This window comes from Herpailurus yagouaroundi, unplaced genomic scaffold (assembly GCF_014898765.1).
Source record: "Herpailurus yagouaroundi ecotype Mexico unplaced genomic scaffold, PumYag 141, whole genome shotgun sequence".
In the NCBI taxonomy this organism is placed as follows: Eukaryota; Metazoa; Chordata; class Mammalia; order Carnivora; family Felidae; genus Herpailurus; species Herpailurus yagouaroundi.
Window position 1 is genome coordinate 76,137,750 of NW_024412396.1, and position 15,115 is coordinate 76,152,864.

The window sequence follows — 15,115 nt, forward strand, 5'->3', positions numbered from 1 at the left end:
AGGGCCGACGGGCGCACCGACCATGGCCTCCAAGTGTCCCAAGTGCGACAAGACGGTGTACTTCGGTGAGTGCTGGGCCGGACCAGCGCCCGCCGCACTTCGCGGTCAGCCCCGGGCTGCGCGCCCCGCCTCGGGATGCGCGGCCCCGGGATGCGCGGCCCCGAGGCCGGCTAGGCGCGCTGCCCACGCGGGTGCGGCCGGAGGGTGGAGCTGGACGAGGTGGGGGCAGCCACGCCCGAACCCCGCAGCGGCCGGTGGGCCCCGCGGGAGTGCGTGATCCTCCCAGGATGAGGCCGGGCTGTGGGGGGGACGTTCGGGGTTCGCGGGCGCCGAGCGGGGCGGGGTCGGGGTCGGCGGGGCGCACGCTCTGGGAGCCTCCCGTGCGCTCCTGCCTTTCACGGCCCTTCCCGTGGACACGTGGCTGGCCCCCAGCAGTGACCACCCCCCAACCTCCGCCTCGACCTCTGACCACAGCGGGCCCGGGTCAGATATGGGCTCTGTCTGGACTCGGTCCACGCGGGGGCGACCTTGGCCTCCCAACTCCTGCGTGTCCCAACGTGCTCCCTCCCTTGGCGCGAGTTCCCTCAGGACTTTGCTGCGCGTGAAGTGGGATGACAAACGGGTCCCCACAAGCATGAGAGGACACTGGAGCCCAGGTGGCCAAGTGCCCCTGCCTCCTCAAGGTCAGAAGAGCCCTAGACGACGGGAGGGTGTGGCGGGTCTCCGCCAGGATGGCCCCCCAGGGTATGCGGCAGCCCCTGGCGCTCACCCACTCTCTGGCGATCACACCCGCCTGTCTGGCTTACTCAGCCACTCTCTCTTCTCTTGGCTGATCCTGTCCCGACTTTGCCAGGGTGCCAAAGTCCCTGCCCCCGGAGCCTTCCACTAACACCCTCCTGGAGCCACAGACAGGGGACCCTTCCCTGGTCATTGTGGGGACAGTGGTCGGGGTCTGGAATGTGGACAGGCCAAGGTGAAGGAAGCCACTTGGCTTCCCCCCTGAGGGAGGTGGATGGTTGTTTGCTCTTCCCAGAGGGGAGGGACCGGATCTGGCCTGGAGTGCTTCTGGCCTGGCTGGGAGCCCAGGGGCTTCCGGCCGACTCCCCAGTAGCTGGCCCAGTCCTCCGTCCCCGTCCCAGAGGGGGCTCATCCCCGGAAGGCTCGCGGTGGGGGACAGCCCTGGGGTCCTCCTGCCAGGCCCGCTGCCCACTACTTGGCCCCGACCAGGCCAGCTCAGGGCTCTCCAGGGCTGGGGCAGACAGTTGTGTGGACAGCCGCGAAAGCGCCTCCGCCTGCCTGCCTGGGCGGTCACTGGCTCCCAGCAGAAAACAAAGGCTGCTCAGACCCGCCTGGCTTCTGTCCTGGGCGGGAGGCGCTGGTGGAAGGAGGGGGGCCTTTGGCCCGGGATCCTGCCCATCCCCCAGTCAGGCACCCCACCCCACCCCTGCCCCAGCAGCCCACACCCTTGAGCAGAGTGAAACCTGGGCCAGGACACCCCAGAGTGGCCTCAGAATGCTTTGCCTTTGTGTCCTTAACAATGGTGCCGCCCATGGGGAGCCCGGTCCCTTCCGTGCCAAGAGACCCGGTCAATTCTGTCTTCCCAACGGGGTTGGCAGTATGTGGCCATCTCCCCGCCCAGTGGGGTCTGAGGGTCATTCCCCTGCCCCCGCATGGCCAGATGCTAGTGCCGGCCCGTGCGGCGTGGCTTTGGCAGCCCTGCGTGCAGCTGCCACGGCCGCTGCTGGCCAGCAGGAGGACTGGGAGAGGGTGCCGGGCTGGCGTGGCACCCGACTGCCCCAGCATGGACACGGGAGGGGTGGCTGGCCAGCCTGTCCCAGCATCCTCGGGTAGAGTGGCCGTCGGGATCCAAGCCCCAGCTGCCTCCAGGAAGGGGTGGGTGTGGGCGGCGGTCCAGCAGGTCCTGCCAGGGCTACGGGGAGCCAGCACCCAGGGCCCCAAACCTGGGCCACCAGCAGCAGCACCCATGGGCCTCTGAGTGTGGGGAGTGACCCGGCCGGGCCCTCTCTCTCTCTCCACTCCGCCAGGGCCCTGGGGGAGGCCTGGCCTGCACAGCAACCTCGCTGCGAGGGGGCCAAAAGATCCGTTGGTCCTGGGGCTCGGCCAGCGTGGCAGGGGCCCGGTCCGCCTGCCCTCCATGCTTCTGCTCAGACCCCTTCCCTTCCCTTCCCTTCCCTTCCCTTCCCTTCCCTTCCCTTCCCTTCCCTTCCCTTCCCTTCCCTTCCCTTCCCTTCGGAATTCCGGCTTGGCTCCAGCCTTTCTTCCTGCCCTCTCCTCCACCACCCTTTTCCTGCTGCGCTCTCCCCCCCCCCCCCCCCCCGGGGAGGCCCCCCACACTTCCGGCCTTTAGGAGGTGGCCCGGTGGGCAGGGGGTGGGGTGGGGGTGACTGGGCCCTTAGCAGCTGGTCCCTGACCTTGAGTGTGGAAGCGGCAGCTGGAGGCAGTGCCTTGTCGTGGGGAAACCAAATATAGACAGGTAGGTGTTCCGTCCCGTGGGGTGCAGGGAGGGTCCACGGCCGTGGAGGGTCCGGAGGCTGGGGTCGGCCCCTCCGCAGGGGGCTCTGCCCACCCCTTCGGGGCCCAACTGGGAGCGTTCGGGGGAGTCTGTGAGGGATGGAAAGGCATGTGAGTGTGAGGCCAGCGTCTGAGGGAGGGGCAGGTGCGTCGTTGAGAGGGCTCACAGCGGTGTGAGGGTGACCGAGAGGGACCGAGCAGGGGCTCTGAGGGGCAAGAAGGTGGTTCCGGCGTGTGGTGGGGGCTCGGAGGCTGCTTGTGGGGCTGGAGGGAGGGCTGAGGAGTCTGCCCACGCCGGGGCCCTGGCCGCTGGCGCTGACCTCCCGTCCTGCCCGCAGCTGAGAAGGCGAGCTCTCTGGGCAAGGACTGGCACAAGTTCTGTCTCAAGTGTGAGCGCTGCAGCAAGACACTGACCCCCGGGGGCCACGCTGAGGTGAGCCCCCTTCCCCGGGGCGGGCGGGGGTGGGAGGCAAGCCTGGGCCGTGGGCGGGTGCCAGCCCTCACGCCACACCCCTCCGCCTAGCACGACGGGAGGCCCTTCTGCCACAAGCCCTGCTATGCCACGCTGTTCGGACCCAAAGGTGAGCCTGGGTCCCCGCCCCCCAGCCTGGGAGCCGTTCTGGGCCCGGAAGGGGCGGCCGCTGTGCCTCCTGGGCCCGGAAGACACCAGCAGCTCCGGGGTCCCCTGGCCCCCTTCTCCCCTCGCCCATTCTGGGCCCTCCCCCGACAGTCCCTTCCATCCTGGTGATTCTCGCGTCCCCCACGCCCCTCCCAGAAGTCTGCCCCAGCCGGCTGGCACCCTCTGGTGGTGGGGGGGGGGGGTCCCGACCCCACAGAGTGGGCTGTGGAGAGAAGTGCAGTGGGGTGTGGGGGCTGGGGGTGGGCAAGGCCGCTCGCCCGACAGTGTCTGCCACTCCGCAGGGGTGAATATCGGAGGGGCCGGCTCCTACATCTACGAGAAACCCTCTGCCGAGGGCCCCCAGGTCACCGGCCCCATCGAGGTGCCCGTGGTCCGGGCTGAGGAGCGCAAGGCCAGCGGCCCCCCGAGGGGGCCCAGCAAAGGTGGGCTGGGCTCCGTGTCCGGGCGGAGGGGTGTCCCAGCGGCCAGGCCCGTGCCCTGCCCTGACTCCTCCTTCACCTCCTTCAGCCTCCAGCGTCACCACGTTCACGGGGGAGCCCAACGTGTGTCCTCGCTGCAACAAGAGGGTCTACTTTGGTGAGTGAGAGCACCGGCAGCAGCCTCTGGGGGGTGCCCGAGGAGGGCCCCTCAGCATCACCGTCTGTCTCCCCTCCCAGCCGAGAAGGTGACCTCTCTGGGCAAGGACTGGCACCGCCCGTGCCTGCGCTGTGAGCGCTGTGGGAAGACGCTAACTCCAGGCGGGCACGCGGAGGTGAGGGGGTAGGGCCTGCCGAGGTGGGGGCGGGTTTGCGAGGAGGGGGCGGGCCTGCGGAGGGTGGGGGGGCGTGTTTGCGGAGGTGGGCGGCACACGGAGGTGACGCCCGGGTGGCCTGGGGGTGGGGTTGGGGCTGAGCCAGCGGTGGGTGCTCTCCCCCGGTGGCCAGAGTGGAGGCCTACGGGTGCACGGATGCTCCCAGGCATCCGCACCGCCATCCCCCCATCCATCAGGTGAGTGGCACCTGGCACGGCTTTGGGGTCCTCGAAGGCTGTAAGGGAGGGCGGGGTGTGTGGACAACGAGGAAGCCAGGTGGGGGTGTGGGGAGAGGAAGGCAGAAATCTCAGCTCCGTGCCTGTTCCGCCCCCAGCACGACGGCCAGCCCTACTGCCACAAGCCCTGCTACGGAATCCTCTTTGGACCGAAAGGTGAGTGCCGCCAGGAGGCCTGGGATTCTGGTGCCCTCCTGCCCACTCCTCCCTACCGCCTCTGTGCCCTTTTCTGCAGGAGTGAACACCGGAGCCGTGGGCAGCTACATCTACGACAGAAACCCAGAGGGCAAAGCTCAGCCCTAGGGATGCGGCCCGTCCAAGGAGCCGGGCCTTCTCCTCTGCCAGCCCTGCTCCAGAGCCTACTGCTTGGCCCTACGGGGGAGAGCGGCCGGCGGTCCGGTCCTCCCCCTGCTCGTCCAGGGCCCGGGTGTTGTGCGGGAGGAGGCCCGCCTGCCTATCCCCGCTTCTCTCCCCTGCCCGTGGTCCCCTTTTGCGTCCACGTGGTCCCACACGGCCCCGCGTGTCTCCTGGCCCTCCGTGGGTCTGTCTGAGGTGGGCGTCCCGCTCTCCCCTTCCTACTGCCCCGGGCCTGCCTCACAGTGTTACTTCTGCTCCCCTCGCCGGTGACGCTGCCCCGCTCTTCACGGTGTTCCCAGGGCGGACCCAGGGCGTCCCTGCCAGGAGCCCTCTGCCCACCGCCCCCACCGCCTTGCAGTGCTTGCCTGACACCCTCACGCGGCTCACATGTAACTGCTGAGATTGCCGTCAATAAAGGGTTGAGGATTGGGGGACCCCACCGTGCCTCTGGTTGGGGGATGGACGTACGTTGGGACTGTAACCCCTTGTCCCATCCACAGACGGTCCCCACACCCGCGGGCTGGCTTCTGGTGGGAGTGGGGTCCTAGTCCCAAGGCTGGTAGGGGCGGGTGGGGAGGCAGGCAGCTCCACTGTGGGCCGTGGTGCCAGCACCGAGGTGGAAAAGGCAGCTGAGACAGGGACCGGAGCAGGTGGAGGTGGGAGCACGGGAAGCATCCTGGGTTTGGGGTCCTGGTCCCCAGAAATGTCAGCAGTGGGCACTAGAGCCAGGAGATGCCTCCATCCATCAGGGCGGGGTCTGCCTTGGGACAGAGAGCCAAGGGCATGGCACATGGGGGAAAGGGGGCAGGTGACGGGAGGACGGTCCTCTCTAGGAGTGCAGGAGCTGGGGAGTGGGCAGAGGCAAGGTGGGCCTTCAGGACCCAGCCTGGAAGTGTGGTGGCTTGGATGGGGAAGGGGTGTGGTCAGCATCAGTGGGGGCCAAGGGACAGAACGGGGGCAGTCTGAAGGCCAGGGCTTGAGTCCCCCTGTTTGGGTGCTCCTTCCCAGCCGGTGTCCCTGTGTCCGGGTTTGCAGTGTTAGTGGAGTCACCCCTGGCCTCCCCAGGCAGCCCAGTCTCTGCCCTTTGAACCTGTCAGGAGCCCTCCCTCCTGTCTTCCTTTTTCCGCTGCTTCTGGACAGCCCAGCAGAGGGCGCACCTTCTGTTCCACTCCAGGCCCCGGCGGAAACCAGGCCGATCTACCCTGACCTGCCCCTAGCACCGCAGCCCCAGAAGCTTTGACCTCCTCAAAGCCAGGGCATCTGGGCCCGTGTGCCCTGCACCCCAGGACCAGCTCTCTGTGCCTCAACCCTTGGCACAGGGCCCCTCCCCGGCTCTCCCTCCAGTCCACCAGCTCAGACACAGCTGAGCCTGCGTGCATGCCATAGCCATTGTCCTTGGAGCGGCCATGCGTGTCCCTGGGGGTGGATCGGCCGGCTCGGGTGTCCAGCGATGCCAGGCCGTCCCATCGCACTGTGGGCAGCAGTGTCTCCTCTCACCTGGCTACCCCTGGAATGCAGCCAGAGTGTGCAGGGCAGAGCAAGTACCACCGGGGCACTGGTGCAAGCTGGGCGGAAGGCCCCCACCTGCCCCAGGCTGTGGCTCCATGGTTGGGGGGACCTTTGGGGGAGAATCCAGACTTTCTGAGCAGCACAAGCCCGCCCTGGCTGCGGTGTCGGATGGGAAATTCCTGCCCTCTGCCGGGCGGGGAGCTGCTAAGGGCGCAACTTGGGCCCTCCCTCGGGAGCCTCCAGTGGAAACTATGTAGGGAGGAGAGGGGGTGGGCGGCGCGCCCTTTCCCCAAACCCGGGGCGGAGGGGGCTCTGGGTGGGTGAAAGCCCGCCTGGCAGCGCGGGGGCGAGGGTGCCGGGACCGCCTCGGGGAAGGTCGGCTCCGGCCCGCCTTGGGACGCAGCGGCCCCCAGCTCCCGGGGCCGGCCGGGAAAGCGCGTCCCATTTCCTGCGGGCGGAGCAGGACTCGCCGCCTTGTTTGTTTCCAAGGGGTTGCCATGGAAACCGGGCGGTGCCGCTACCACTGGTCTCCGCGCGCGTCGCTAGGCGCGTCGTTGTGACAACGGTGTGACGGCGGTGCGCCCGCGCGGCCGCGGCCTTCTCGTTGGCACCGGCTCCAGGAAGCCCCCCAGCAAGTCAGGTGCTTCCTCCGTCGCCCACAGCCCCGGACGCTCCCGCAAGATGCGGGAGAGGCGGCAATGGGCCTGTGTGCCGGGGTGTGCCGCCTTCTCCACTTCCCCTTGCCTGACCTCCACCGCCGCCCCTCCCTCCATTCGGTGCCGGCCAGGGAGGCGGCCCTGAGATGCCATCTAACAGCCTGCTTCCCCGTCCAGAGCCCAGGGCTGCGCATGGCGCGGGGGCCTCCTTCACCATCCTCCTCCCCAGCTGCACCCCACCTCCTACCAGTCCAGTCTTCCCCGGCTTGGGAAGGCTAGGCCCCTGCGAGGTCACATGCCTTCCACCCCCGACGTGGGCCAGTGTGGCCCTGGCTGCTGTCACCAGGCAGGCATCCCGGGGTGGGGCCGGGGGCGGGGGGGCTGCTCTGCCTGCACCTCCCTCTGTCCCCACTTCGCTGAGGTCCAGACCCTAGGTTCCCATGTCCTGGATGCCCAGCACCTCTCCCTCCAGGCCCTCCCCAGCTTCCCCCCTGGGTCAGTGACCCCAGCATCAGCCCTAGGCAGCCCTTCCCCTGCTAGAGGCTCCCTGAGAGCCCCACCCATCCCAGGCCAGCCTCCCTGAATTTCTTAGGACTGGCGGAGGGGGGACTGACTCCCTCCCATCCCTGGGTCCAAGCAGCAGCTCACTGACCACCAGCTGTGGCTCCAGGGGCTGAGTGTCAAGGAATCAGCAAGGGCCGATGACCCTGGCTCTGGGCTGCTGGGGGCTGGGCCAGGTGAAGACTGGCGGGGGACCAGGGCAGCCAGGTGTGGACAGCACACTTTCCCAGGGCTTGGCTGCCCTCTGGCAGTGGGGAGGAGGGGCTCGGCCGGCTGCCGGTCCCGAGAGGCTGGAATTTGAGGCGGTTCTGCATGGTCTTTGGCTCCCGGACATAGATTCTTGGAACAAGGCTCAGCCTTCGGGGGAAGGGAGGGTCACCCCATCCGTCCAGACTGTCGACTCCAGGTAGGGCTGACTGAGGGAGCTCGAGGCCACGTGTGCCCCCCCCCCATCCTCTCTGCATGCCGCCTCTGCTTCCAGGAGAGGAGGACAGGAGCTACCCTCTCACCTGGTCTGGGGGGTCCTGGGTGGACAGGAGCCAAGTCCTGGGAAAGTGCAGTGTCTGATCCCTTCTCTTGCCTCGGGGCAAGGAAGGTCCCTCGAAGGCCCAGCAGGCCCACTCTGGGGCAGAACCTCAGAGCAGAGTGGGGGGTCCCGGGGGACAAGCTGCTGAAAATAGGCCCTGGGAACGTCTGAGTGTCCGTGACTCAGCTGAGCCTGGGGGAGGGGGGAGACCCTGGAGAGGGAGCCAGCAGTTGCCCTGGGCCATTTGGCCCTTCAGCCCTAGGAGGGGACATCCTTGTCCATATTGAGGAAGGGGCCTGGAGGCCAGGGCACGGGGTGGGGGCTTCAAGGATGGTGGGGGGAGGCCAGAGCAAGTGCCACAGAAAACAGCGGGAGAGAGTGCAGGGGTGCTGTCCAGCTTGAGGGGCAGAGCTTTCCCAGTGGGTGAGGGTGGCTGGCCCCAGGCAGGGACTCCTCAGTGGTCACTGGCTCTCAGGTGCCTGGAGCCCAGCACTGCTGTGGAGGTACCTCGGGGCCCTCTTGGGAATCGTCCTGCAGGGCAACGTCCCTCCTGGTTCCCATCTGGGTCCCCAGCCAAGCTTGGGTGGTGCATGAACAGCCAAGGGCATGGGGGTGTGCAGACAGAAGGGTGAACATGGCCTCAGCTGATGCACCCAGAACCCCACAGCCACCTCCCACAGGTCTTTGGGCCCGGGGTGCCCTCATGCTGTCCCTGTGCCAGGCAGGATGTTGTGGGCACAGAGGCAGCCTGGGGCAAGTGGCTGGGTTGCTCTGTGTTCCTGTCCTGGCCACTTTGTCCCTCATGCTCCAGACACAGCCCCTGTGCCTGCTGGTAGCACTAGGGGGCAAAGTGGGGGAAGGCTACACCTTGGGGTGTATTAGGGGGCTTACTGTGTCCTCCATTTGTTCGGGCAACAAATGCAAACAGCACCCCCAAAACAGCGGGGCAAGGGGTAGGCGGCCGAGCAAGGCAGATTCGGGTCTGGAACTGGCCCCTGGGCCAGGTCAGTGCCCCTCGCCCACAGGTGCCCCCTGAGCCAGGTGAGCTGATGGAAGTAGGACGTCTTGCACCTCGTGGGGCCCAGGTCTCCGGTGAAGCTGTCAGGGCCCTGACCGGTACCCAGCTGAGCCTCAGACGGAGGCGGGCTTGGATACAGACTCTGGGGGGAGGCACGATCTCCTCCAGGAGGTGGGGCTGCAGCTGGTGCGGGGCTCCCATCCCCTCCGGTGGGCAAGATGGGTAGGGAGCCCAAGGGAATTGGAGGAGCATTGCCAGCCTGTGGCTGAAGATTTGAGAGGGTTCCAGCAAGCGTGTGTGTGTGTGTGTGTGTGTGTGTGTGTGTGTGTGTGTGTCTGATGTCTGGAAAAACTGCTGTGTACCAGTTAGAGGGCGAGGCACATGGCCCTTGGCTACTTTTGGCATTCCCCCCCCTCTGCCCCCACCCCCGCAGCCCTGTGACCATGGCAACAGGAAATAACAGCAGAGAAAGCTAGCGGAACCTCACCACCCCAGGGATGGTACTCTCTCATGCTCCCCCATGGTGGGAGGGGCTGGAGTCACAGCATGTGGGTGGGGGGCATCCCAGGGGCAGGGTGGGTGGACAGGTGGGCAGAGCTGGCTCCTGGCCCCACCTGCCTGGAGCCTTATGGTGGTGCTGTGGGCCGGACAGAAACCTGGGGAGGCAGCTGGGGTACCCGGACAAATGCACTCACACAGTGATGCCCGTGGGCACCAGGACAGAGGTGGGTGCTTCCGGGCTCCCCGTGGGGCTCACTGCACGCCTCTAGCACATCACCCTGGTAGGGGTGGAGGCAGCCCTGCCCTGGAGCCCCAGGCCTCCACCCAGCACATGCCGCACATCCATGCAGGGCAGTCTTCTCAGGAAGCTGCTGGTGCTACGAGCAACATGTGTGTGACCAGAGCCCCATGACCCACTGTGACAGCCCCCCCCCCCCCAACCAGTGGGCCTCGGGCCCTTCCCGCAGCCCCGGCCTCTCTGGGCCTCTCTGGCCTGTCTACATTTCTGTCCCCTGCTGTGTGTGTTTCTGTGCGCCCATCCCCCCCACCCTTGCTCTTCCCCATCCCGGCCTCTTTCCAGATCCCGGAGCCAGGAGATGAGGGAAGTCAGGATCCACCCTAGTGACCCTATCTGTCTGCAGCAGCATCGGGCACAGGCCAGGGAGACACCAAAGGCTGGGATGGGGGGGTGGAGGAGGTCGGGCTGGTGGCCTTACCTCTGGAAACCGTGCCCAAGTGCCCCAGCGCTGGGCAGGGAGGGCCACGGGCCGGGACGTGACAGTGAGTGTGGAGGCTTCAAGGCTGGAGCAGGCCAGCGTCGATGGGTGGGAGTCCAGGGCTCCGGTGGCGCGTGGTGTGCACCCCCACTCATGGGGGCAGTGGACAGCCAGCCACTGAGCGTTTAGCGATGTGGTGCAAGCCTTGCAGACCCCAGGGCTGGCAGAGTCCCAGCCAGGGGCAGAACTGTGGTCTCAGAAAGGGGGTCTCAGGGGGGGGGGGGGTGACGCAGGGAAGCATGAGGGGCAGGACATGAGGGTGTGGGAGCTAGTGTGCCCTACTCACCGAGGGCTCACTCTGGAGGTGGCCTCTGTGGCCCTGCATCCCTGGCCGCTGCCACCCTTACCCCAAGCCAGGCCTCTTTTGGGGGGCAGAGGGCGGGCCCTGTGGGGGTGCGGGTGGGGGCACCCATGGTTTCCCTCCCCCCTCCCAGTGCCAGGCCGGAGGCCTATGGTGGGGAGGTGGGCTTCAGGGAGGGTGAGGTTGGAGTCGCTGAGTGCCTGTGGGGAGGCCAGGAGCCCCTGGGTCCTGTCAGAGGATGGTCTCCAGCACCTTCCAAGAAGATGGGGGCCTGGATAGGCCCAGGGTGGTTTGGTGTTGAGAGATGGGTGTGTCAGCAGATGAGGAGGAGGGTGGGAGCCTAAGGGAGGGACATGGGCAACCCGGAGAAAGGGAGGAAGGGTGGGGCGTGGGGGGCCGGGGTGGGGGGAGGGGGCTGCGGCGCTGGGGGGCCAAGGGGCTGGGGCCTCGACAGGGGGCTGGAGCTTAGCTGAGGAGCCAAGAAACTGGGTGTGGCCGGGGGAGGATCCGTTGAGCAGGCAGAGGGGACACCCCCCCCTTCCCCCCCCTCCCAGCAGAGAGGAGAGGACTGTGGCCAGGGTGCCAGTGGCCAGGAGGGAATGGCCTAGCGGGCAGGGACTTCCTAAGGGGGACATGGAGTCCGGGACCCCAGCCAGGCTGAAGCCTAGGTCTGGGCTGAAAGGCGGCTGGGAGACCCCGCCAGCCCCCTGGACACTTCCCACTCCCAGGGTGGGTGGAGTAGGACGGTCTCCACCTGGCACCGGCCCGCACTTGCCCTGGGCGTCGGACTTGAGCCACTCCCGTCTTGCGCTCTCGTGCTCTTCCCGAAGAGATGCCCTGTGCGTGGCCGCGCCCACCCCCGCGCTCACACTGGTCACTGTTACCGCGGAGGGGAGGGAGGGGGCGTCCCGTCTCGAAGTCCCCTCTTCCAAATTTCCGGGTTGCTGTCCAATGGACTTCCCAGGCAGCGGCGGGGGTGGAGGGCTCGCAGAGGCCGGGATGTCCCTTGGGGGTGGGGGGCTGGGGAGGGGTGGGCGTCCTAGCTCCGCGTGTGATGAAGGCCAGAGGGGAGATTCACGGGGGGAGGGGCTACAAGGCTGAGACGTCGCTGGTCCCCAGCCCTCTGTCTGGGAGAGGGTCGGGTCAAAGTGTGTGGGGAGAAGGAAGTTCGCACACGCTGGTTTGCATCTATTTCCATTTTATCGGTGACTCCCTGGATCCCAGCTATCTGGGGCTCGGAGGACTGGTGTCGGAGGACTGGGGACAGGGGCTGGGGCGCTGGGGGGCCGGGGCTTCCTGGCCCTGGGGAGCCCCTTCCCTAGATCCCGGACCCTGGGCAAGGGGCGGGGCAGTAGCCCCCGGAGGAGCCCCGCCCCTTCAGCGCATCCCCAGGGATCCCATGCGCTCCTTGAACCGCCCCCCTACCCCGTCGTCAGTTAGGCCCGATGCTGCCTGAAGGCGGGGGTGGACCAGATGACCTTTCTTGGCTGGTTGGCCTGGAATCCAAGTCCCCGGGTCCAAATCCTGGACTCAGGGGGCGGGGCTCGAGGGGCGGGTCCCAAAGGGGCGGGGTCTTGGGGTCCCTGAAAGGCGCACACCCCGCGGGACCCACCCAGTCCGGCTCTCCTGTCTGCTCCTGACCGGTCGTTCACGCCTGACCCCTTGCCGCCATGCCCAAGTGCCCCAAGTGCGACAAGGAAGTGTACTTTGGTGAGCGCACCCCTCCCGCCCCCCGCCCCCCTCCCCGGCCCACTCCCGGCCGGGACCGCGGTGCACCCAGGGACTACGAACAGGGCTTCTCCGGAGGGCTGGGCGCGCTGGGGACCCTGGGGCAGCGTGCCGGGAGCCGACACTTCAGCCCTGCCGGCGACGGCTTGGGTATGCGGATCAGGACCCCTGTGTGGGGTGGCCCGAGGTCTCTGCTGATTCGACGTCTCTGGCCCGCTCTCTCTCCTTCGGTCCCGCTGGGTCTCCCCGATTCTGGGTTCCCCCTTCTCTGGGTCTCCCTGACTCTGGGACTCCCCGTCGCTGGATCTCCCCAACTGTCCCGTTCCCCCTCGGCGCGCCCTGGGCGGGGACCGCGCGGCCAAGGAAGAAACGCTGCGCTCTGGCCGCCCCTCCCATAGCTAAGTAGAAACAGACGCGGAAACCGGCGCCCGGGGCGCGATCCCGGGCGCGCTCACACCCCGGGTGCCGCCTCCCTGCCCCGCGCCCCGGGGCCCACCCAGGAGAGAGGCGGGAGGAAGTGGGAAGGGTCTCCCCCGCCTTCGCCCCGGAGAAGGGCGCCTGCAGGCCCCATCTCCGACCACCCCCGCAGGTCACCCAGGCCCCCCACCCTGGCCCTCGAGGCCTCTTCCTGCAGCTCCACGCAGCGCCCCCTGCCGTTTGTTTGGCTGGACACGCCTAGGGGACTGGGGGTGCCCCTCCCCACCCACGGGCACGGAGGCCAGCTGAGACCCTGGGTGGGCCACCAGGCGGGCGTGGGTGAGACCATGCGCAGAAGGAGCTGGCTGTTATGTTAGCAGACGGGTGTGCCCTGTGGCCCCAGAGCAATGTCTTACAGTAGGGGAGGGGTGTATGTACCTCTGCAGCTGAGCGGGTGACCTCTCTGGGGAAGGACTGGCACCGGCCTTGCCTGAAGTGTGAGAAATGCGGAAAGACGCTGACATCAGGGGGCCACGCTGAGGTAGGTGGGGCCCGGAGGGCAGTGGCGGGCGCAGGGTGAGGGGTGACAGCCCCTCATGGCCCTTGTCTCTGCAGCATGAAGGCAAGCCCTACTGCAACCACCCCTGCTACGCCGCCATGTTCGGGCCCAAAGGTACGCTTCCTACGCATGGCCCCTGCGCTGCCTCCCTCCTCCCCCCAGCCTCCCCAGCACCTCCCCCACCCCTCAGCCTGGTAACCTGCCTACTCTTTTCTCTGCAGGCTTTGGGCGGGGTGGCGCTGAGAGTCACACTTTCAAATAAACCCAGGTACACCCCCATCCCCCAGCGCAGACCCTCAGGCCTTCAGGATGGTCCCTGCACTCCCGGGTGAGGCCTGACTGCTCACTGGACCTGCACTCACTTCTGTCCTCTGACCTCTCTGCGCAGGTCGTGGAAACGCTGTCCCTGGTCCACCGGGCCACTGCCCTTCCAGGCTGATTCCAGGCCTTATCCCCAGGCACCCGGGGCTCCCCTGTAGTCTCCCTTGCCCTCAATAAAGCTGAGCACTCAGAAGCCCTGCCTCTGTGTGTGTGTGTGTGTGTGTGTGTATGTGTATACATGCCCGCTGAGTGCACTGACAGGGTGACAGGGGGATGGTTCAAGGGAGCCGCCACTGGGGGTTCTGACTCCTGGCCCTGCCAGGAGCCCTGCTCTTCCTGCTGTGCTGTTCCCCGGGGCTGCCACAAGGCTGAAGCTTCCTCTGCAAGGCAGGCGGCCGGCCACCCTGGAAGGCCCTGTGGTGGCTCAGCTCCCCAGCTCCCAGGCCCCCTAATGCCCCCTCGGTTCAGGGATGGGGCTAAGGGTGGGTCAACAGGTCAGCGGGAACATGAGGCCTGGTAGTCGGTTGATGGTGGCCACAGGGTGAATCGGCTGTGCTCAAGCTGGTTCCGTTTTTTGAGAAGCTTTCGGGGCCTTGTGGTGGGGAGTCCTCGCCTGCTCTCTCCACTTCCTGCCCACCCTTGTCTCCATTCCCCACCTGCCTTGGTGGACCAGGCCAGCCACGTTCCTGCAGGGGCATCTGCCTGGACAGCACCGCCCCTCTTTTTGCACACCCTCCCTCCAGAGTAGCAAGTAGCCAGCGGCCAAGTGGGGAATTTGAGGACTAGCTGGGCAGTGGCTAGTTGGGGGCTTTCTGGAAATGCCCATGTCAGTCTGGCAGCAGCTGCAGACTGGACCACACTCATTACCCCCACTGGCCATTCAGTCTCCAGTCCTGGCAGAGGGCCACCGCTCCCAGGCCTCGGCCCTACCCAGGCCTTGCAGGGCTGAGCTGGACGGGCTGTTGGGGGCCTCAAGGGCTGCGTGTAGGGTGTGTGTGTGTGTGGGGGGGGGGTTGTTGGGTGGCTCACAGAGCTCCAAAGGGTGGGAGCCAGGGTGCATCTGGTGGGGAGGGGGTGGGAGAGAACAGATGGTGCTAAGGTGAGGCCGGGTTTCTCAACACCGTGGAAGGGAGGGGGCTGGGGCTGAATCTGAGATTCAGCGGTGTCTTGCGCCACAGCGAGGAGTGGGGGTACCCCGGAAAATCTGGGCCAAGTGCTGGGGGGGGGCAGCGCTGCCCCCGTGTAGCCCACAGCCAGGTGGGACAGTTGAAGGGATGAGGCCTGCCGCCAGAGGGGGCCTGACCAGGCCAGGACGCAGGAGAGCACTTCAGGTGGCACACTCAGAGAGAAGACCCGCTGGGCTGGGCGGGTGGCTCAGGGGTGTGGTCTTTATTTTGATGGCCGCAGGGCGCTACGCCTGGCTCAGCAGAGTGGCCTGCCTGCGGGACCCGGCACGGCGAAGCTGGGGGCCTGGCAGTAGTGTCCCCTGCCCGCGGGGCAGGTGACCGGCCCCGCGACGGTGTGTGGGGTGGGGATGGGGGTGGAACACAGGCCTAGGAGCGGGCCGCGCGGGAGAGAGGGAGGAGGGCAAAGGTGGGGACCTGGGGCGCCGGGACCCGCCGCCGACGCACTTCCTGCGGGCGTGGCCCCCGCCGGGGGGGGGGGGGGGGGGAGCGGTGGAGGAAGC

The 15,115-nt window shown here is 67.4% G+C and overlaps 2 protein-coding genes across 4 annotated transcripts; both read left to right on the top strand.

The window, feature by feature from the left end:
• Positions 1-6: 6 nt before the first annotated feature.
• On the top strand, positions 7-4,990 carry CRIP2 (cysteine rich protein 2). Of its 2 annotated transcripts, none has more exons than XM_040478413.1 (8): positions 7-65; positions 2,871-2,965; positions 3,056-3,113; positions 3,454-3,594; positions 3,680-3,748; positions 3,829-3,923; positions 4,297-4,354; positions 4,434-4,990. In XM_040478413.1, exons 1-8 carry the CDS (start codon positions 23-25, stop codon positions 4,499-4,501), a joined length of 627 nt encoding a protein of 208 aa, XP_040334347.1. In that variant the 5' UTR covers positions 7-22; the 3' UTR covers positions 4,502-4,990. The 2 variants fall into 2 exon arrangements, with proteins under 2 accessions (XP_040334347.1, XP_040334348.1); XM_040478414.1 differs by lacking the exon at positions 7-65 and adding an exon at positions 278-683.
• Positions 4,991-11,987: 6,997 nt separating this feature from the next.
• Positions 11,988-13,621, top strand: CRIP1 (cysteine rich protein 1). Of its 2 annotated transcripts, XM_040478416.1 has the most exons (5): positions 11,988-12,113; positions 12,995-13,089; positions 13,164-13,221; positions 13,329-13,375; positions 13,496-13,621. In XM_040478416.1, exons 1-4 carry the CDS (start codon positions 12,074-12,076, stop codon positions 13,367-13,369), a joined length of 234 nt encoding a protein of 77 aa, XP_040334350.1. In that variant the 5' UTR covers positions 11,988-12,073; the 3' UTR covers positions 13,370-13,375; positions 13,496-13,621. The 2 variants fall into 2 exon arrangements, with proteins under 2 accessions (XP_040334350.1, XP_040334349.1); XM_040478415.1 differs by having other exon boundaries at positions 13,329-13,621.
• The last annotated feature ends 1,494 nt before the right edge of the window (positions 13,622-15,115 follow it).